At 34.2% G+C, this 23,318-nt stretch overlaps 1 protein-coding gene across 1 annotated transcript; it reads right to left on the bottom strand.

Moving 5' to 3' along the window:
- Positions 1–319: 319 nt before the first annotated feature.
- LOC143543142 ((E)-beta-ocimene synthase, chloroplastic-like) lies at positions 320–13,979 on the bottom strand. Its single transcript, XM_077035531.1, has 8 exons — positions 13,966–13,979; positions 13,561–13,726; positions 13,160–13,451; positions 1,923–2,292; positions 1,589–1,807; positions 1,380–1,518; positions 1,051–1,299; positions 320–641 (listed from the first exon to the last, which is right to left on the bottom strand). Exons 1-8 carry the CDS (start codon positions 13,977–13,979, stop codon positions 330–332), a joined length of 1,761 nt encoding a protein of 586 aa, XP_076891646.1. The 3' UTR covers positions 320–329.
- Between the last annotated feature and the right edge of the window lie 9,339 nt (positions 13,980–23,318).

Raw genomic sequence — 23,318 nt, 5'->3', positions numbered from 1 at the left:
AATATTGCATAAACTTTATATAACGCTTTTTATTAATAATAAATGATATTAGGATACAATGAAACGAATAAACTATTCCATAATTATAGGCAGGATAAACAAGACAAAGTAGAATCAGGAAACATAAACAACATCTAATTCTAATTAAAATAAATTCCATAAATAAATAACCTATAAATCAAGTTATTCAATTTAGTCCATGAAATTTAGATCTCCACCATAACCTCCCTTGAGAACTTATGTACCATCCTCCTACTTTTCGTATTTGTCATTCGGATCCTTCAATTTGGTATTGCACTAAGGTTTACATGCCAAACATTTAAGCATACTTACGCTCCTTTGTTTGTGAATGTAACAGGCTTAATAATCATGGAGATGACCATATCTTTGGCTGGAGCGTCAGGAGCTCCATGCCCATCACCATATTGGTATCCACAACATGAAGTTCGAGCTAAATTAATTGCCATATCGATAAACGGATTCCTTAAATCTTGAGAACAAGCAACATGCACATTGATCAGTTTCCTCCATGCTTTGTCAATTACAGTCTTTACATATGCACGGGCAACTTCCTCACAAACACCATTCTCATTCATGTAACAAGATATTGCATTTACATTTATACCGCTTTGTATCTCATTCTACAAAAAGGGAACAAAACTAAGACAAAAAAATAACAACAATAAAACACGTTTGCCAAGTATTTAAACTGTAGTTATTGATGGTGTTACTTATTTATTAAGTATTATTTTTAAAATTTGCAAGCCTTTTAAGTACTTTCTAGTATAATTATTTTTAATTATCATTATCTTGTAAACACCACTATATATGGCTCTAGACACATAAATGTTGTAAAAGGCTACTAATTGTTTAATGAAAAACTTCAGAATTCTTTCATGGTGTCATGACATTCTTGCTCCTTATGACAAAATTATAATGACTAACAAATTACTGAAAGATAATTTATAAATAAAAAATAATAATATCTTTAGTTATTAATAAAGTTGGCTCACAATACGTTTAAACAATAGAATCAACTATAAAGCATACCTTTGAAGAAACCAAGTCATTGTAAAGTCGAAAAATCACTGATGACCATTTCATGAGATCATGATACCTCTCCAAAGTTTCAACTACATCTTTCTCGATTTCTTCGTTGATTAAAAAGTATCCATGTGTAAGTATAACTACTCCAGAAGCTGATCGCCATCCATTATCAAGATAATCTTTAAATGTTGGAAGGTGTTTAGCTTGAGTCCACTTTGCTTCCACAAGGAACGCTTCAAGTAATTCTCCCCACTTTAATGCCCACAACAAAAAGAGATGAAGTTTTTAGCTAGTGTCTTAAAAGCAGTATAAGAATTCCTTATAACACTAACCACTTTTACAAGGACAAGTGTGATGTCTTCTCTTTGTGCGTCTGAATTATTTGAACTCATTTCGGTAATCGTGCTGAAAAGAGTTGCAAAAACTAGTTGCAGATACTCTGGCATACGTTTCATTACATTGCTATCCCATCTAAAAAAGTTTATAGAATTATGGTTAAACTACATGGACCTAGTAGACTTTATAGTTCAAAAGTGTATGCCTTTTGATCGCGTCTGTGAAAATCTCTAGTTCATCTATTGAACCATATTCATCATAGATATCATCCATGACAGAAATTAGTGCGCATACTTTTGTTAATCCTACACGACATGTATGATATTGAGGTTCAAAAACCACTCCAACTGTCCAAAAGAACCATTCCACGAGTCGATCCCTAACAACGCCTGACTTGTGTACAAGGCCGACATTTTTCCACCACCTATTATTTATATATAAAGGAAGAAAAGTTGTCATCTTATATTGTGAATTAGTCATGTTATTATCTATGCTATGTTTAAATTTAATTTCGAGTGTTGATAAAAGACAAGTTTTACTTTGATACTTCTTTAAGTTCTCTTTTGTATGCCGCTTGAATCATGTTGAAATCCAATGTTGCAAGCTCTGGAAAAAGTTGATTTGCATCTCGTCGATTATTGTATGCATCAATGTATTGCCTTGCTTGTAATCTAAGCATCCTATGATACAAAGGGAGTTCCAATGCATAGTTTATGTGATCAAGGGCTTCATTTTCTTCACCCTTAAATTTCAACAAATGTTCGGTTGCAAATAACTTAGCCTCATGCAAATCACTTTCTTCCATAAAAGCAAGATGTGAAGCTTCATATAGACTTAGCACTCCCTTGACATCTGTATGTCTACATCCAATGAAGCCACTGTGATCTTCCTTGAATCTCCTAAGAAAATCTGTGTCAAATTAACATGGTAATAAAATGCCGAATTAGTTGATCATTTAAAAAACATGGAAAGCTGCCTATATAATTAAGTTAAAAATGATCCAATTACAATAAATAGGAAGGTAAGCGGGCAAACAAGCTGCGTCGCAATCCCCCTTTGAATGGCAAAACCAGTTCTACTGAAAACAAAGGTATTGATCATTGGCATTGGAATATATACAAAAAATGATTTGTTTTGTAGGATCAATGATAACTGAAACTGAGCTATTAGGCTAGAAAAACGGTAAACTTATAAAGGCATATAACTTACGAAACTAATGTAACGAAATGACTCCGGACTCTGTTCATGTGGCACCACACTCATCGATGGTTTGTCCTCCCAATCGTACATAAATTCCATCATCTGATGTCGTGATTTTTTAGTCTAGTTTTTTCCTGAATCTTACAAGTTGTAGTCTTATAGTTTTTGTGAGTATTTGATTCGAGTAAATCACTTCCTTTTTTAGGAATTTGCCTCCAAAAATCAAATTTTGTTCAATGTATTCTCTTTTTTTTTCTTTATGCTTCCGCTTGTTGGCCTTAAATGTGTGAACAAGTTTGGATGAAAGTTATGGTATTTTATCTAATTAGTTAATAATATGTTTTATTTACTTATGTATTATATAAAATCGTCCATTAAACTGTATTTAAGTTAAAGAGATGCACTGATTAAGATCCATATAATTATAGGAAAAATGGTTATCTCATGATAGAAGGATGTATAAAAACTTACCAATGTAAACCGATACTGTGAGTGTCTGGTTTAATAAATACAAATTCATGTAGGGTTAATCCCTCGTTCTTCTTGTTCATATTTTATTCTTTATTTGATGGTTGTTTCATTAATCTTCCGATTCCGAATGTGGTATCAATGCAAATGGCTCAAAACTAAGATCAAGATCATTGTATTCAATCTTTAATCAAAAAATTGTTTTCATTTTGGGAAGTCGAACTTTAAAGACAGTGATTGGATTCTGTTAATTGTAACTAGTAAGTAGTCTAGGCCCCCTTTATGTAACTAGTATTTACTTAGAGCCCCCTCTCCATCTCTATACATAAAGTGCTTCACCCATTGTAATAGACCCAAGTTTTATATTCAATCAAATACCTAAATTTATTTGGTATAAAAGCTAAGGCTCTTGGTTCAAACCTGAATCCAATTTATGCTCATGTTCCAAATTTTCCTTTTAGCTACAGACTGACGGTTCTAGTTCGTGTTTGTGTTCTGCTCTCCAATTCACGAAATCCTTTTTCGGCTGACCTATTCAGTCACCACCATCATCCTTCTCGCCGGCCTCTGATTAGGTGACCATGCAAAGTCGTCGTCGATTTGCTGCCGCCTCCCACTGCTAATTTTCCATTCCTCGACGTGTGAGAGAGCGTGCCAACGCCACTGGGCACCGTTTTTTTCACCACCGTCTGAAAAAAGGAGATCAACCAACCCTGACCACTTTTTTGCGTTCCTCCGCTGTCTAACTCCCCTGGCCACCATCTATCGCCGTCTGTCACCAATTTTTGTCGTCGATCTGTCTCTCTAGCTCCTATTTAGTATTGTTCTAATTTGTATACTATAAACTTTGATTTGATCCCTGTTCTCTCCAGCCATCATCCTTTCCTGCCCCGATTTAATCAACTTTCGATGGTCGACGAGAAGAGACCATACCTACTCCCATAAACTAAATAAATCATAGTATAATCAACTATGCCTCGGTTTTTGCGCATTGTCATGCAACTCGAATCTAGTAATTGGAGTTCTTAGAGTCTTTTTGTTCATAAAGGTTTTGCAAGCGTGGATAAAGAAGATCATTTGACTAAACAACCCCTGACCTGGTTTCCCGGGAATGACATATTGATGAAAATGGAATTCAATGGCTCTATCAAATGCATTGGAGCCACATATACTTACTATTGTTCAAACTTTCCTATTGTGAATGGAATGTGGGATCATATATCCTTATCTTTCTCGGTAAAGAAATGTCTATCTCATTCATATTATTTGGTCCAAGCCTACATCAGAGCCGAGCAAGGTGATTCTACATTCACTGATTATTTTACCTAGTTCTCAAGATGAACTACGAGCTAATTTCCACCAACTAATTTTTTGAAGGTTCAAGAGGAGCGCAACAACAAAAATGATGAGATGATGTTTATTGTTGGTATATCACATAAGTACTCCAATGCTCGACCTTCGTTGTTAAGTCACTCAACCGCTACATCCTTTATTGCATCCACATATCATCTGTAACGGAGATGACGCTTATTGACGGTATATCACATAAGTACTCTAGTGCTCGACCTTCGTTGTTAAGTAAACGTAGCCTCCTAGTCAGCTGCTTCCACTCCACGCGCCAACTTGGCCATATCTGGCTTGTTTTCTAGTATGGGTTGTTGATTATGGAGCTACTCATAACATGAATGAGATTCAAGGTATCCTTTCTAGCTTACATAATGTTTTCCTTTAACCGACTCATCTTATTGATAGATCTTCATGCCCCGCTCATGGCATTGGATCCATTCGGATTTTGATAAACCTAAACCTTCCCTCTGTAATGTTAGTCTCAACAATTTCGAACAACTTATGTTAAGTAGTCAAATTACAAAATAAAATACTTTATGTGTAATAATATTTCCAACTCATTGTATTTTTCAGGAACTGGGAATGAACAAACTGATTGGCATCAGTTACGAATTAGGAGGCCTCTTTCGTTTGCTCTTACCATCACATCCCGTGTGAATTCAGTATCAGGGAGGTTACTGCCGACTAGGCCATCCCTCTACAGTGGTTCCGAGGTAAATAAGGCTTGATATTCCACTTTCGTCGTTTAATATTCATTGTGAGTTGTGTCAGCTAGATAAACACACTCAGCTTCCCTATCCCCCTAAAGTGTCTAATAATGAAAGTCAATACCTCATTTGAACTTCTGCATTATGATGTATGGGGCCCTTGCCTTACCATGTCAACTTTAGGTTTTCAGTATTTTATTACCTTTATTGATCATGATTATTCTCGTGCTTCTTGGGTTTATTTATTGAAATCTCATGCTAAAATATTTTCAATTTTTCATGAATTTCATTCGTACGTCCAAAATCTATTCAACATGTTAATTAAAACCTTATGTACCGATAATGCAAAAGAATATTTCTCTAATGACTTTTCTACATATTTGAAAACACATGGAACTGATCATGACTATTCATGTGTGTATACACCTCAACAAAATTGTGTTCATGAATGCAAGATTCACTTATTGAATGCCACTCACATAATCATGAATCATTTTTTTGCCCCTCATCGATTCTGGGGAGACTTGTCCTTACTGCAACTTATTTGATAATCGTATGGCCTCAGCTGTCATTCTTCATAAAACTCCGTTTTCTGTCCTCTTCCCTAGAGGAACTCCTTTTCCTATACCACCTAAAATTTTTGGATTCATAGTATATGTTCATGATCATTGTCCAGGGATCTCTAAACTTGAACTTTGAGCAATTCTTTGTGTCTTTGTTGGCTACTCTTGTGTTCAAAAAGGATATCGATGTTATAGTACTTTTTTTGATCGATACTTAACCGGTCTGATGTCACTTTTCGTGAGTCGTGTCCTTACTTTATCGAATCTTTCACTCCAACATCTTCTACCCCTATGGTCCCTACTACTTCAGGCCTATCGACAGAATCCCTGCTATTAATCCCCGCTATTACATTTTACATATGCTCGACAAGGTAAGAGTTACACAACATAGACCCTTGATTAAAAACCGGGCCATAACTATGGTATGTCCTGAGCTCCTCTGCCTACAACGAGTTGACATGCATCCCTAGTCAACACACCATTACCCCATCCTACAACCTTACAAGATACCACCCCCCTACTACACCCAATACACCTATTTATGACCCTCCTTGTGTATTACTTCCCTATATACCAATTACTTTTCACAAAGAACTTAGACACCACACCCGTTACCCTATTCAAGATTATGTTGCATACTCTAGCCTCTCACCCAAGTCTCATGCCTATACTACTACCCTTGATTCATACCCCATTCCCAGGAATGTGATGACAAATCTAGCTCACCTAGGATGGGACATGCTATGGAAAACGAGATAGGGGTTCTCAGAGCTAATCATACTTGGGATCTTGAAACATTTCCTCAGGGCAAGTGTGTTGTTGGTAATTGTTGGGTGTATATAGTCAAACTTAGTCTAGATGGTTCTCTGCATCGCCTGAAAGCCATATTGGTTACTAAGGTTTATTCTCAGGCATATGGTATTGATTATGATGAAACTCTCTCCCCTGTTTCCAAAATGCCGTATGTGCGGATTTGTATCGTTGTCACCGCCATTAATCATTGGTCGCTCCATAAGCTTAATGTCAAGAACGCATTTCTTAATGGTGTTCTTGAGGAGGAATGTGTATATGGAGCAGCCAACTGGGTTAATTGTCGAAGAGGAGGCCTCGAAAGTATGCATATTACGCCATTTACTATATGATCTTAAGCAATCTCCTAGGGAATGGTTTGGTCGGTTCTCTAGTGCCATGGAAGAGTTTGGGATGGTTCATAGTGCGTGTGGTCACTTTGTATTTTCAGACACCGTTAGAGTTGAAGGATTATTGTATTTGTTTATTTGGATGGCATCATAATTACATGGGATGATTAGGTTTGGATTACCAAGCTCAAACAGTTTCTTCAATCCCAAGTAAGATCAGCGACTTAGGTTGACTTCACCAATTCCTTGGCATAGAAGTATCTCGTTCTTCACAAGGGATACTTCCATCTTAAAGGAAGTATGTCCTTTATATGTTGACTAAGTGTAGCTTACTAGGTTACATGCCTGTTGATATTCTAGTGCTTACTATGTGAAAGCTACTTCGAGAGGACGGAAGTCTAATGAAGGATCAAGAGCGCCATAGAAGATTAATTGGGAACATTAACTATCTCACAATTACATGGCCCGATATTTCCTATCTCATCAATGTCTTAAGTCAGTTTATGGCCACAACTATACACTAGTCACTAGGATGATGCTCTTCGTGTCTTAAGGTATCTTAAGACTACACCAGGTATAAGGATCTTGTATTCTAATAAAGGTCATTGTCGTGTGGCCGTTTTTATAGAAGATGGAGATAAATGTATATCTGGATTCTCATAAGTAGAAAGGTTGTTTTATTTCACGACGGTCCACCATCGAATATTGCGTATTTGTTTGAGAAAATCTTGTGTCCAAGAAAGGTAAAAAGCAACACAAGGTATCTTTATCAAGTGCACAATTAGAGTACAGAGCCATGGCAGATGTAACATTATCAGAGATGATATGGTTTCGTCGACTTTTTGAAGAACTCAGGGCTATTTCAATGTTTTCAGACCCGGCCCGGATGCCTTACCGGGGCAAAGGTCGGACCGACCTGGGGGACTGATGTTTAACCCGGATGACATCATAATTAATATTAATATATATATATATATATGTATGTATGAACATATATGATTTATATATGTAAAAAAACAATAATTGTGGCTAAACATCAGTTAAAATTTTAAATGATTATTGACAACATATATAATATTTATATTCTATTTTAGGCAAAAATATATACTCTACTAAAATCACATTAATGAGAAATTCAACCATTATTACATTTATAATGCTTGTTTCTGAGTTTATTTTAGTTTCTAAAACATCACTAAGGCTTGGTGGATTGGTTATTTGGTTGTGTGTTAAGCTATCAACTCGGCTGTTGGCCTGGGTTCCATTCCCTTAGTGAACATTGTTTTTGATTTAATAAAAAACAAGGTTTTACCGGTTGAGCCAGCGGTTCACCGGTTTTGGTCGGGCTGCAAACCTTCAAACCCGGCCGGGTTATTAGAAAACGACTATATGATACGACCCAGACCGGGATGCTTACCGGTTCCCGGTCGAACCGGCCGGTCCGGTCCGGGATTCAAAACATTGGCTATTTATGAGGAATTGATGTGATTATACCGTGATAATAAATCAGCTATACATATAGCCTGGAATCAAGTGTTTCATGAAAAGACCAAGCATATTGAAGTCGATTGTCATCTAATCAGAAATCAAAACGTAGACACTAAAGCAGATCCTCCATCTATTCAGCCAATTCACGTCAAAACAGAATTCCAACTAGAAGATATATTTATTAAACCACTCCGAAAGACACACATAGACTTTATATAACATATGAGCTCCAACTTGAGGATGAGTGTTACTTAGGGCTTCTTCTCCATCCCTCTAAATAGAGTTGCTCTCTCATTGTAATAGACACACGTTTTATATTCAATCAAATACCAGTTTACATATTCCCAATGTTTAATTCCAATCACACAAGAGTTGTCGAAGGGCTGTTTGAAATTTGAAAAAAAACTAAGACAAAATGGCAAAACTCGTCCTTTATGTTTGCACGTTTTTCCAACGGTCGTCCTTTAGCAAACTTAATGACAGAAAACATCCTTTATGTTTAAAAACTCTATCACGTTCTATCATTTGGTCCTAACCCATTTAACTTTTTTCGTTAAATCTGGTCATGTGCATTACACATGAGGGCAATTATGTAATTTAACATAAATAATTTAATAAATAAAACTAAAAGAATAATATCTCTTCTATTTCCCTCCCTCCTCACGATCCACCCACCATCACTATCCACATATTCTTTCAATCAATATTCTTTTTTCTTCTTATTTCTCAAAACCTAATCAATGTTCTTTTTTCTTCTTATTTCTCAAAACCTTATGAACAGGCATCAGAGATTTCCCTGAAAATTGAGTAAATACAGTGTTCAACAAGCAAATAACCACCACCATAACCGTCGCTGCTACAACCAGGAACGGCCCGACACCACAATCAAAACACAACAAACCATCATCGATTCAAAAATCGGGTTTTGTGGTGGAGTTTAGTTTGTTCTAACTTCTAACATAGATCTAGGGATTCGATTATTGTAGATCTAGGCTTAGGTGATACATCACGGATCAGCCTGAGGGGGAATGGGTTGGTTTTATGGCAACAGTAGTTTAGGGGAATGACAGATTGAGACTTGCACAAGCATTCCTCACTGACCAAACACCATTTCAAGTATTCCAGCAACAAAATCAATTTTCCGGTTAACGGTTTTCGGCGAGCAGATTTAATTCGGTGTCGCCGTCTTTGCCGAGGTACGTAGACGGTGGTGCGGTCTGGTGTGGTGGCGGAGTTTGTGGAGGTGGGTGACGGGATTTTCAAATGTGGCGTTGGTTGGTGATGGTAGGGGTGGTGGTTTTAGTGGTGATGAGTTGCAGAAGAGAGAGAGAGAGAGGTGAGAGAAATAGAAGACAAAGAAAGAGACGGGGAAGAGAGAGTATGAATTTACATATTACTTTTTCTTAGTTATTAAATAAACATTTGAAATTACAAATATACCCTCGTGTGCATTGCATATGACCAAATTTAACGAAAATACTTAACTGGGTTAGGGTTAAAGGACAAAACGTGATAGAGTTTTCAAATATAAAGGATGTTTTCTGTCATTAAGTTTGCCAAAGGGCGTCTATTGAAAAACCGTGCAAACATAAAGGACCTGTTTTGCCGGTCACCACAAGAAAACCAAATCCTAGAAGGGTGTTCAAATTCTATAAGACTAAAGGGTGTGGATGCCATTTTGTTTCCCACTTTACAACGCCACGTTAGCACCACATCATATCCCACCTCACTAAACTCTCTTTCATAATATCATATAAATGGATCACAATTCACCAATTCACCACTTCTTTCCTTTTTCAATAAAATAATAATCACTTGGGGCCTTAATATATTTGTTCACAAACAAACTAACTCTAGCTTGTTCTCTTCCAAACTTTCTTTGCTCCTGTCTTCTTCTCCTTTAGTTACTTATTTATTTTTTTGACATAATGGCAAAACTCGTCCTTTATGTTTTCACGTTTTTTCAGTGGTTGTTCTTTCGCAAACTTAATGACATAAAATATCCTTTATATTCAAAAAACATTGCACGGTTCGTCATTTCCACTAACGAGGGTTAGTTTTTCTCGTTAAATCCAGTCATGTGCACCTCATGTGAGGGCAATTTAGTCTTTTTATCCCTTGGGGTTATTTGTGTAATTGACTTAAATATTTGGTCTTTGAATAAATAAACATATTTATCTTTTTAACCCTCATCTTTAAGCATTCATAAACACTAAAGTCTAAAACCACACACCAGTCGGAGTTTGGATGAATTTTGTAGCAGTGGAGGAGAAGACATCAAATTCCCGTAATTCAGGCTTGGTCGTCTTCTCCGGCAACCATTTGGGGGACGCAGACCTGCAACTCCCGCAATTCCGGTCAATAACTAGGGCTCCGACCTGCCGTCGGCATTTTCCGGTGAGAAACGACAAAATCAAGACCCCGTAATTTAGGGAATGATAGATTGGGACTTGCACAAGCATTCAGACTTTTCAGGTAGCGAATTCCGGGTAGCGTATTCCGGCAAACGAACTTAATTTGGTGCTGCCATCTTTGTCGGGGGTAGACGGTGGTGGGGTCAATGACCGTTGTTGGTCTGGTGTGGTGACGGAGGTTGTGGAGGTGGTGTTGGTTGTTTGGTTGGTTATGGTATGGTGGTGGTTTTGTGGTGTAAAGATAGAGAAAGGAGAGGGGTGTATGGTGGTGTTTTGGAGAGGAAGAAGGAATGAGAGAGAGATATTTGTTTTTAAATATATTTATTTAATTTTTTTCTAATTAATAAATAAATATGTAAATTTACAACACTACCCTCACATGCTTTGCACATTACCAAAGTTAACGAAAAATTTTAACTGGGTTAGTGGAAATGGACGTACTGTGAAACATTTTAGCAACACAGAATATGATTTCAGTCATTAAGTTTTCCAAAGGACGACTATTGAAAAACCATGAAAACATAAAGGACCTGTTTTGTCATTTTGTCTATTTTTATAATAAAAAACGTTTGTGCAAAGATGTGTGTGTAATGGGTATGAAATTAAATACAAGAGGAATAGTTGAGCGGTGAAGATGGCGGTGATTTCTCCACAATAACTTTGCCGTTGGGCGGCACCAACACGCCCGGGGCGGTGTTCACCGCCGGCACCGCTGGCCAGGTCAGCTATTGGGCGGCATATTGGCATCCATAGCTGATAGTCTAAGTCAGTCGCAATAAGGAGTGTTGTAGGCTGTTCCAATCTCTTGTTTTTTTACATTAGACACAATCAAGCAGATTGTCTGCTATTTGTTTAGTGTGCATATCAGAAACATGAAGGGAAAGGAATATAGAGAAATATAAAACATGTTTCAGATTGTTGTTGTGCTCGTTAATTACATACAAGAGGACAAGAAAAATCATAGGGAAGAAAGTCGGTGGTCTTGGGGAATCACAAATAAAGGTCAATTTAGTGATTCATCTTCAAAGAAGAATGGTTGGTGACTTGTGGGGAGGGGTAGCATGCCTAGGTTTGGTGGCAGCCCAAGAGGATTTAAGATTTTCAAATTCGAGTAAGACCATTTAGGTGCATCTACGGATGCGGTAGTGAAAGATGTGGGTAGCCATGTCATAGGTAAAGGAGAAAATTTCTAACATGACACGGACCTGACATGAAAAGAAAAACATGTTTTGTGTCGGCTGATACGACCGGTTGTCTTAAACAAAACAAACCCAATCGGGTTGCCTTCCCGGGTCTCGCCGGTGTTGCCTATAGGTCGTGATGTGCCTTGAGATGGCCGTCTCCTGCCCCCCCCCCCCCCCCCCCCCGCCGGTGTGACCCAAGGCTCACCTTGAATATGACCCGTTATAATATGGATGACTTGTTAACCCGTTTAAGAGTTTCTAAGATATTAATATTTTGATTTTAGATATTAAAATTGTTAGATTTTTTAAGTTAAATATTTTGATTTGTTAATTCTTAAATTAACTATTGAATTTTTAAGTAAAATTATTTTTCTTGTTAAACCTTTTTTTACCCTCTTCACTTCCAACTATTATTTTGTTAGTTTTACTGTTTATTCTCTGATTATTTTCATTCTCTTATTCTAATCACGAGCTGTATATGTAAACCCAAGTTTGTAATTATGAGTTAGAGATAAACACACACAAATATCACAAACTACAAAAATGTGTTATATGAAATGGAGTAATTAACTATTTAAATTGTTACCAAGTCACTGATTATTAATATTTGTAAGCAAACTTAACATGAGTCAACTGAAACACAACACATATTTAAATGGGTCGGCACGACACAAATATACATATGAGTCGGGTGAGGGCTGAAAAATCTCAATACGCGCCAACTGAAAATCCATCAACCGGCCAACCCGACCCTTCTGACTCCCCATGTGTGCACTAAACATCAACAATCATGGGAAGCCGGGTTTATTAAGTCAGAGGATTGGTCATTCGATTCAAGTAAATTCATTTCATACATGACTTGGAGAAAGAAGTTTCAGACCATGTAAAGACAAACTTGGATCAATAAGTTTGTCGTATACGTATTGTGTGATAAAATTAAGTTTTCATGAGAGTTATGTGTCATGTACGTAATTACGTAATAATATGTTTTGGTATCTTATCCGTTATGTAAAATAGCCAAGGGGTCATAGTGAAAATGTAATTATATTTAAGAGATGCACCGATTAAGATCCATGATTATAGATTTACAGGGAAAGTGGTTAACTATTATTATCTCATAACCGTATAATAGTTATCTTTGCTTTTGAATCTGTAGAAGGTTGTATAAAAGACAACCAATGTAAACATATTACATGGTGAGTGTTTGACTGTTTGGTTTGATTAATATAAATTCGTGAAGGGTTTTGAAAGAAAGAAAAGAAGTACCTTGGGACACATTATAACCATGTTGTCTTATAATCCTGAATCGAAGAGATTCCTCATGAAGACTACATTCTTTCTCTTCAAGCTCAACATTATTTCCATTTGCTGATGTGATTACATGATCTAGTAATGTTTGTATGTGGTTTTGAAACCGATAGCCAAGACCCAACCTTTCGATGTCATCTATGTGTTCAAGCAATTCCAACGTATTGAAATTACTAACATTTTTAAATTTATCGCTCAATGATGCCATTACTTTCTTCTCTAGCTCCCTCACCTTCTCTTCCCACATGATCTGTATACATAACCAAAGCCAATTAGATTACTAGTCTATATATGTACACCAAATAATATTTTTATAAATACACCACAAACACTATGACCACAAAAGGATGATGTGCTACCGGGAAATTATCATCTAACAACTGGATATGTTCATGACTCAAAATTGTTGGCTGGTAAATGGGTAACAGATTATCGATTTCAGAACTTTTGGCTCCACACCGGATCAAAGTTAAGTAATATATATATATATATATATATATATATGATTTATTAATCAAGCTTTCTCTTAATATTTATAGAAGAGGAGGATAAGTGAGTAACATCTTTGTTTGTGTGTTCGATCATTTTCACCTGTTGTTTCATGCCATTTGAAGTGAATTTAGTTCAGCTTGTGACAAATTCATATATGATTTCGAAAAGAATCATTCAATCGTATGCATACACGTGTAATGAAAAAAAATGAGCTATGAATTCGATTTAGGACCATAGGCTCTATATCATTGTAATTTACAAAAAAAAAGTACTTTCCGATAACCATTGTTGTGTTAGAATCATAGAAAGCGGCTAATCGGTGCAACTACATAAAGGGTTCCGTTGAGTCTATTTGAACCGCCTCCATATGAATTGACCAGTTTTAAATCGATAAATTTGATCGGGTGATTGGACTAGGTTTCAATTTTTTGAATTTTTTCTTTTAAGGTATAACTTACAAAGCAATCTACTATTTCAAGCGCCATATTTTGTTGTTGCAAATCTACTACACTAAAAGATATAATTGTATCATTATTTGAATATACAGTTTATAATTATTTATGATACGATCAGGTTTTCGAAACATATAGATATATATCTTTAGAGAATGATGTCCTTTTAAGGATATATATAAAACTGAAAAGTAATTATTACATCGAAATAGAATTCAAGCGGATAATAAGCTACGCAAACATAAACCAAATAAAATGATTTATTTGTTGATCGACCCAGACGCGAAAACATAACTTTAGCCACTTTTAGAAAAGAGATCGTTATTTCATACACCTTTTATGAGAATGATGCAGGCATACACCCTTTTTAAGTATAAACTATTTTTTAATCTTTTTTCTTTTTAAGGGTGAGAATCATATTATTTTAGACCATGTATACTGGGCGAAATATATGGGCGAAATTGGACGATATTGGAGTGGAACACCGCCCCCCGGGCGAAATTTGGGCGAAATGGGCAAGGGCGTGGGGTATTTGTCGCCGGGGAGGAGAATGATTATATTATTATTATATTAGCAGTGTGTGTGTGTGTTATATACATATATATACATATATATATATATATATATTATATTACTATTTGTAGCCCCTACACCATTACACCCCAAAAACAAATTCTCACCCCTTGTTGAATGGACATCACACGACGCAAAGCTTCCCAATTTATAGCCCCTTCACTACACATGGCCTTAGTAGATGGAACTTTTGAGGAGAAGAAAATCGTGGAAGAACATGACAAGTTGACAACCACTACAAATCTCAATAATGTCATTTTCTTTCAGTTATCTTGAAGACTTGGGGTTGTAAAAGCTGCCACGAAAACGATTTTTATATGAAATGCAATCATCGCAAAGTTAGAAGCTATATCGTCAAAGGCAATACATGGTAATTTAGATTTTTTTTTCAACAGGTAATACCAAAAGATAATTTACTTTTATTTAGCTGAATGTTGTATTTAGTCAATGTTGATCAGTTCTTCATGTAATTAATAGAAAACATGATAAATATTAAACCTATGAAGCTGTTACAGCATAGAGAGTAGTAACCGCAGCAGAGTATGAAGTCGTCGACATGCTTGTCATCTTGATCGAGTTCCCCTTTAGGATGTATAATTAAGGATGGTTAGGGTTCTTGAGAGGAACCCGGTTTAGAAGAGAGAGGAGACACATGATTTACTTATGTGTGTGAGATTAGGTTATGATGTTAATTTATTCTCTCTATATATACACCCAAGGGGAAACCCTTTATTAGCTATTAAGAGTAATATGGCCCATCAACAATTACCAAGCTAATATGTAATAAGGTATAATTAATTATTTTGATCTATTATTATATAAATGATAATGATGGCCATATAAATAAATATATAAAATATATTTATTCTTACATTCTCCCACTTGGCCGAGTAATCATTTATTATGAGTATTAGATAAGCCTGATCAGGAGTTAACACTCATTTTAGTTTTAAATTCAAACTGGAGCAGAGAAATACAGTCATTGAATTGAACATCAGCTCAAGACCCCCATTAATCATACTACAGTCCTTATTTAGAACCTAAGTAGTTATGATCAAAATTTTCAAGTAAGCCCTTCAAACGTTTGATTTGTATAATAATTTGTCTATATGTCATTATGCATGCAGAACATATTAAGAGACATACAAATCAAAACTGTTGAGGAAATTTAATAGTTAATCATTCATAGTTTGATATGCAGTTGCGCATAGTCATCAATAACCCTTCATTATTATAAGCGCTTTCATAATATTTATGGGTGAGACTTTTATTGATCGGATCCTTAAGCATATCATGAATGTATTCGATATGAAAATTTAGATTCCTCAATTCGTTCATAAACGAATAATTATTTCATATCAAAATTTAATGCAGCACCTCTCAAACTGTTACTGTTTGAGAAAACATAGTAGCTGACTTTATCACAATAAGTCTTCAATATATAATTTATATGGAGTTTAATAAAACTTATGAATCAACTAATAAATGTTCAACAGCATTTATTGACAACAACGTTGTAATTAATCAACATATTATGTCGTTATGACTTAGGTTGTTGTTATCAGTTCATTATGACTCCTCCATGAGATAGATTTGTATACTGACATAAGAATATATTCCGAAAATTACATTTTCTTATCTTTGAATATGACAAAGTTTAGAGTAATCTACCGGTTTGAATTCTCACTTCTTCTTTTAAATTAAGTCTTTCGTTTCTTTTAAAGATATCTTAGTACTCTTTTAGATGCTTCACATTAATCTAGACATATCTAGTGTGTTGCAATTTTGAGTAATATCTAAACGAGTATAGATTTGAACTTATATAAGGCTTCTACTTAATAAAGCATAAGGTAATAATCTCAATGATCATATTATCCTCTAAATAGAGCAATATTGTTTGTTACATGTGTAAGGACCCATTTAAGGTAAAACTTATAGAACAAAACTAATGTCCCTTTGGGTCTATCTCAGAATGTTATGATATCTATTATGTAAGGGATATCTTTGTGATATTTCATATCAAAGTGTGTGAACAATGCTTTGACTTATGTAACATATACTTGTCAGAAGAATGTCATCTATATAAGGACAAGTTTGTTTTTAGTTGCTCCCACTCATCTTGAGGTAGGTACATTAATCCACTTGGTTTTTGATGAAAATAATTGTATAAATATCTCATCAAATTTTGATGTTTGTATTAACCCATATATGGATTTTATTGACTTATAGACTAAATGTTCATTAACCTTCAGTTTATAATTTTTAGGTTGTTTTATGAGCATGTGGATATGTAAGTCAGTTATTAGGGAAAGTTGTTTTAATGTTCTTTTAACGTAGCTCTGTAACTATTATAAGCTACTTGAACAATGATGATCCTCAAAAAAATGTTTTATAATATAGGTTATAAGATTCTTTGATGATTTATCCCCTTTTGAATCTAACCTTTAATAATCAATTATGTTTCTTAGTGTCTTAACGTTTGTGTTAGGATTTAGTTTAGTTATGAACACCTTTAGGTGATTCAACCAAATCTCAAAACGTTAGCGACTTATGGAGTCAATTATGATTGATGATAATGGTTTAATTATAAGGGGTATGATCATTAAACTTTCCAACATCCAATTCAACTTTAGTTAGGGAGGTTACATAAGCATCAAATTTAGTAGGTTTTAAAACCTAGATGGCCTCATAAGTTGATTATTGGGTAATTTTAAAAGTCTCAGTTTTATGGATTAGCTCTTAGTTAGGTTGCTATCATTTTCAGAATTCTAAGTGTGTAAGATTTGGCACAGTATGGTATACAAGAGGTGTAATTGGAGTAAAATTTAATATCTCTCTTCCCCCCGCCTCTTGTACTTCTAACAAGTCATTATAAAGACTTTTACTGCTCCCACTGACCTTAGAAACCTTTAGGATATTAGCATACTTAGGGTCAGTATTTAAAGACCAATAGATTCTAGTAGAGAATACGTTAATGATGTAACTCGTCATAGTTTCTCTTGTGAGGATTATTTGAGTAAGAAATCTTAATTTTCCCACGTTTAAGCAACAATGAAACTTTTGTAATGTTGTGATTAGCAAATCAAACATAAGGAGTTTCTAAAGAGATAAGTTTTGATGAAATAATGTTGTGATGGAGCCGTGTCTTGTACAAGAGATGAAATTGAGATAATATCAAGTTTTCACTCCCCCACCTCTTGCAAATCTTGTAAGTTATGATTGAGACACTTAAGGCTCCCACTAATCTTTAATATCTCTAGAAAAACTACATAAGGAGTTTCAATGATGTACGTGATGTGGGAATTTCTCATATATATGTTAGACTTGATTTGATTTCATTAACGTCCAGATGTCATAATAAACTTAGGGACATATTTAGAAGAAATCATATTATGTATATATGAACGGATCTCTTTAAGACCGCGGACCATAGAATACTGATTAGATACAAGTAAATAGCATTTAAAATGATAAAAGAATTATGTCTGAATATTGCGTTTGAATAAGTTTCATGAATGTCAGTGAAATATAACTTATGGTGGTCCCATACTTATTCCTTAAGCCAAGTAATGTTTAGAGCATTTAACACGTGATTTAAAATCACTAAGAATGAGATTATATGAAAAATCACCTTCATCAACCATGTCATGATTTCTCATGAAATTTGGTTTTAAAAGATGAATATTATAGGTCTCATTTGACTTTCGTTAATTTTTTATTTGCATTATAACAAAAGTTGTGAAAGTATACATTATCATCTAGTTCTATTTTATAAATGTTTCAATCCAGATATTGATAACAAATAATATAAGAGTTTAAGGTAAGAGTGACTTTATGTTGGCTATGCAAACCTTATAATTGTCATAATGTAACTTAAGTATTGATACTAAATTCTGATTAATCTTCAGAATATTTAAGGTATCATAAAGTGTAATTAAAAGACAGTTTACCATGGTTCTAATAACCTTAACATTTAAATTTGTCACTAACACTCATGTTAGTTATTTGTTGATTTAGGGTAAACATATAGAACTAGACTCAACAAATCATGTGTTAATGGGAATATTAGGATTAGCAGACTTATATATCATTATTATACAACTATCAGTTTTAGCCAGTTGTTCTTTTGAATTATGGATAGTCTTGTAATGTCTATGCCTAATCTAATGGCATATTTTTGCAATGGGACTTCTCCTTAAGAAATCTAAAGCTGGAAGTAATACTTGTATTTTGTCTATGAACCTTAGAATTATCATCTTTTAGGTTTTAGTGGTAGTGAGTTGAATAACATCTTATTTCTAGCACCAGACATTTCTTTTCGTGTACACATGTTGCTGATCAACACACTCATTTCCTTTGGTACTTCTGAGTGTTATAGTTGATTCGTAAGGCACCAAATTGTACTGCTGAAAATTTTAGTATGTAATGTACCAAAAAAATGTATTTATTTCCATGTGTAAGCCCTTAATTTTATGGGTCATGGTATTTTACATTATGATGTATTCGGTAATGCCATTTAACCTTATAGTTATAATTTTCAAGAAAGAATGCATGCATCTTATGAGTTATTTTGATTAGTCTTAGAAAAAACTAAATCAAGAATAACTCTATTGATAGCATTTATTTAAATAAATTATTGATTATCATTATTATAAGAGACATTATGATTGACGCATCCCATTTGTTATGCTCTAGTTTTTAATATAATGATTGTTATTAGAAAGAGCAGTAGGATAGCCATATCATGTCTTAATGAATAATTAAAATTGAGAAGAGCTAAATGTTATTAAAACTCTTTATGAGACAAAATTCAATTGTGTTTTAAGATTAGAGTGGATGATTTGGAGATAGCTATTTATAGAAGAAAATTATAGTGAGTAATGTTATGGGATATTAAGATAATATATATTAAAATTTATGATCATTAGATTAATGAATATGATCATTAATATGAGGATCATTATATTTTATTGAAGATGTGATATGTCTATTATTAACATCAAACTAATAGACTATAATTAATAGTTCTACTTAAACAAAAAATAAATCACCTTTGAGCAGAATTAAAATTTATTTAAGTATATGTGCAAAACAATTGTAACACATCACCTTTGGGCAGAAGTGAGACAATTATTTTAATTATGCACGGGCTAGTTTTGCTAAATAAAAATGTAACAAATCACCTTTGGGCAGAAGTGAGACATTTGTATCATGTTAGGCAAAACTAACAAAAGCTTTTCAGTTATACATGAATGATAGGGTAAATGTAACTCATCACCTTTGGGCAGAAGTGTATCAAAAGTTCATTCAAGTTAAGCCTTTATGTTTTGTAAAATTTTATAATATTTAAGGTTTACAAAACATTTAATTAGTTAATAGCGGAAAATTGAGTAAGGATTTTTAAGTTTCCGGTAGGACCTTATTTTGCGGAATTAGTTCTCGGAAATTTTGGGTTCCAGAGAATTGCCAGTTTCCGGCGTTTAGTGGGTTTTTCAGTATTTGGGTGTTTACATGATTTTATGGAGTTTTATGGAAAATGTTGATTCCGGTATTAGTGAGTTGTTCGGGTTTATGGGTTATGACCCCAAACCATTTTAGAAACTCATAAACTCTTAGAACACATAAGCTATTTTAAGCCCATAATATATGATTTTTAAATAGCCCGTGAACCCGCAAACCGGTTTAAGCCCTTAACCCATGATCTTTATTAACTAAATTAATAATAATAAGATTTGGTTCAAATCTTTTTAATGATTAAAAATTATATATGTTTCCTATTTTAAGGGAATTCAAATCTTTTAAGAAAATATTAAAACTTCTAAGTTATCCAAGATTTGAAAAAATATTTCCCTAAATAATCATTAACAAATTTTAATCTAGATTTTGAACCAACATATGTATAATTTTCGATAATAATGATGAACACGAAGAACATCATCGAAAATTTTAACAATTAAACATAAAAAAAACTTTGAATCGAAATCTTTAAACATGAAATTAACAGATTTCGAAAATATTAGAGTTTACTAAATATGAATTTTAGCGATTTTAAACAGTTTCATGTATTGTTTTCGTAATAGAACATGAAAAAGAAACCGAAAAAATTAGGGTTTATCAAGTTTTAGTCCATGTCTTCTGATTCAATTCCAGATTTAGGGAAAACATGAAGAACTGATAAATCAACATCACTCTGATGCCACATGTTGATCAGTTCTTCATGTAAGTAATAGAAAACATGATAAATATTAAACCTATGAACCTGTTACAGCATGGAGAGTAGTAACCGCAGCAGAGTATGAAGTCGTCGACATGCTTGTCATCTTGATCGAGTTCCCCTTTAGGATGTATAGTTAAGGATGGTTAGGGTTCTTGAGAGGAACCCGGTTTAGAAGAGAGAGGAGACACATGATTTACTTATGTGTGTGAGATTAGGTTATGATGTTAATTTATTCTCTCTATATATACACCCAAGGGGAAACCATTTATTAGCTATTAAGAGTAATATGGCCCATCAACAATTACCAAGCTAATATGTAATAAGGTATAATTAATTATTTTGATCTATTATTATATAAATGATAATGATGGCCATATATATAAATATATAAATATATTTATTCTTAAAGTCAAATTTAATACTAAGTTGGAGTTTAAAAAAAATTGGTTAACGGAGACATACAAATACTCCTGGATCTGGACAACGGAGCAGGAACAAAATAAATAAATAATTCATTTTTTCAATGTTAAAATATTTTGAGGTTAACAAAATACATGAAAGATAATGTTATTATCTCTTCTAGTATCCTAAAGTATTACATACAAATTTGTTTATTTACATAACCTATACTTGCGCAAATCACGTGTAGGGTATATTACCTACACATACGAGGGCGTATCTATGGCTTAACGACTACCGGAGTACCATTTTTGTGTTAGAGAATATTGTAGAAGAATATATTATCAGAGTTTTAGTATAATAGTGTTACCATAATTAGGAGATTGTATTTGATTATGTTTCTTTGTATTTATCTCATTGCACTCCTCTATATATAGTTGATCAATAATACATTACACCTTACGAGGTTTTCATTATTTTACATGGTATCAGAGCCTTAGGGTTCTGGCCTATTTCTGTCTCTTCTTCTCGTTCTCGTCTTACCCCGGTGTAGATTACGATCTACCACCGCCATAGACTAAGGGTTAACGGTCTATCTTTGGTCACAACTTTTTATTGACACACATACGACATAAGTAAAAGCCACCGCTTCCTCATGCGCCGCCAACTATCTGGTTCTATGTTTCGGTTCCAAGCCGCCAACTATCTGGTTCTATGTTTCGGTTCCGAGCGTAACACATGTGTTACCACGTTTTAAATCCGGAGAACCACTTTTGATTTTGATCTTTAATTTTTTTATTTTTTCTTTTTTGATATATTTGTTTTCACCCTCTCTTGACTCTTTACTTCTTGTTGCTGTTCTATATCATATTTACATGCCTTCGGGCTAAAGTAAACGATACCGCTGCCACCAGTTTTCATTCTGTTCAATATTTACGAGTAGAACCCAGTCGGATTTCTTATTTAATCTTTATTTGTTTTTTCTTTTAATATTCTTTCTTTTTCCTTCTTTTACTATCTATCATTTTCTGTTTTAAAGTTATTTGTTTTGTTTATTTATTATTATTTAAAAAAAATAAGAACGAACGAGACAGAAACATAGAGGTTTTGTTTTTAATTATTGAAATTTTTATTTATATTTGTTTTTAGATTTTATTTTTTTAGTTTTATTCTTCGGAATATATATTTTTTATTCTTTGCCGTCTAGTCGTTGCTTCGGCCGACTCAATCATAGCTCCTGCCATCGCAGTCGAAGCTCCTGTCATCATGCTTAGCCGCCTGACCATGGTCATGCCACCAGTGATCTTCTTAGATCCTATAACCGATCGAGTTTCTGCTCTACGTGACAGCCGATCGTGTATCTACACAAGCTTTGCGCTCCAGTCTGAGCGTCCGATTTCCTACCGCTCTGACTGCGGGGGGAATTTTAGAGAATATTGTAGAAGAATATATTATCAGAGTTTTAGTATAATAGTGTTACCATAATTAGGAGATTATATTTGATTATGTTTCTTTGTATTTATCTCATTGTACTCCTCTATATATAGTTGATCAATAATACATTACACCTTACGGGGTTTTCATTATTTTACATTTTGTACCTACTCGTTAATATATAATGAGTCAACAATCATCACGTGCCCACCATCGGTTAATGCCGATTATGGCAAGGATGAAACCACAGTTGAGAAAACAGGTTCAAAAACTATGTTTCATTTTTCCCCCGGCCACCGTCGGAAGTGAATGCTATGAAAAGAGTAAATTGATAGATGCTGAAAAGTTTTATTTATAACTTATTTTATTTGATTTAGGGTTTACCTTTTTAACAAAATTTGGATAATTATGTATATTATATATGATAATATGTATTTTGACTTATAAATGGCGTGTGAAAAAAAAAAAGACTAGTTTACTCTTTCATGTGTCCTGAAAGTTCGTTCCGCCCTTGACCTCCAGAATTGTTGACCAACCCTGTTCGTTTTAA

Source organism: Bidens hawaiensis, unplaced genomic scaffold (genome assembly GCF_021521415.1).
Source record: "Bidens hawaiensis isolate Kalapana, Puna unplaced genomic scaffold, B.hawaiensis_p1.1 tig00013069_1, whole genome shotgun sequence".
NCBI classification, from domain to species: Eukaryota; Viridiplantae; Streptophyta; class Magnoliopsida; order Asterales; family Asteraceae; genus Bidens; species Bidens hawaiensis.
Note: the sequence above shows the minus strand (reverse complement) of the source record. Positions and strands in the feature narration are given on the sequence as shown.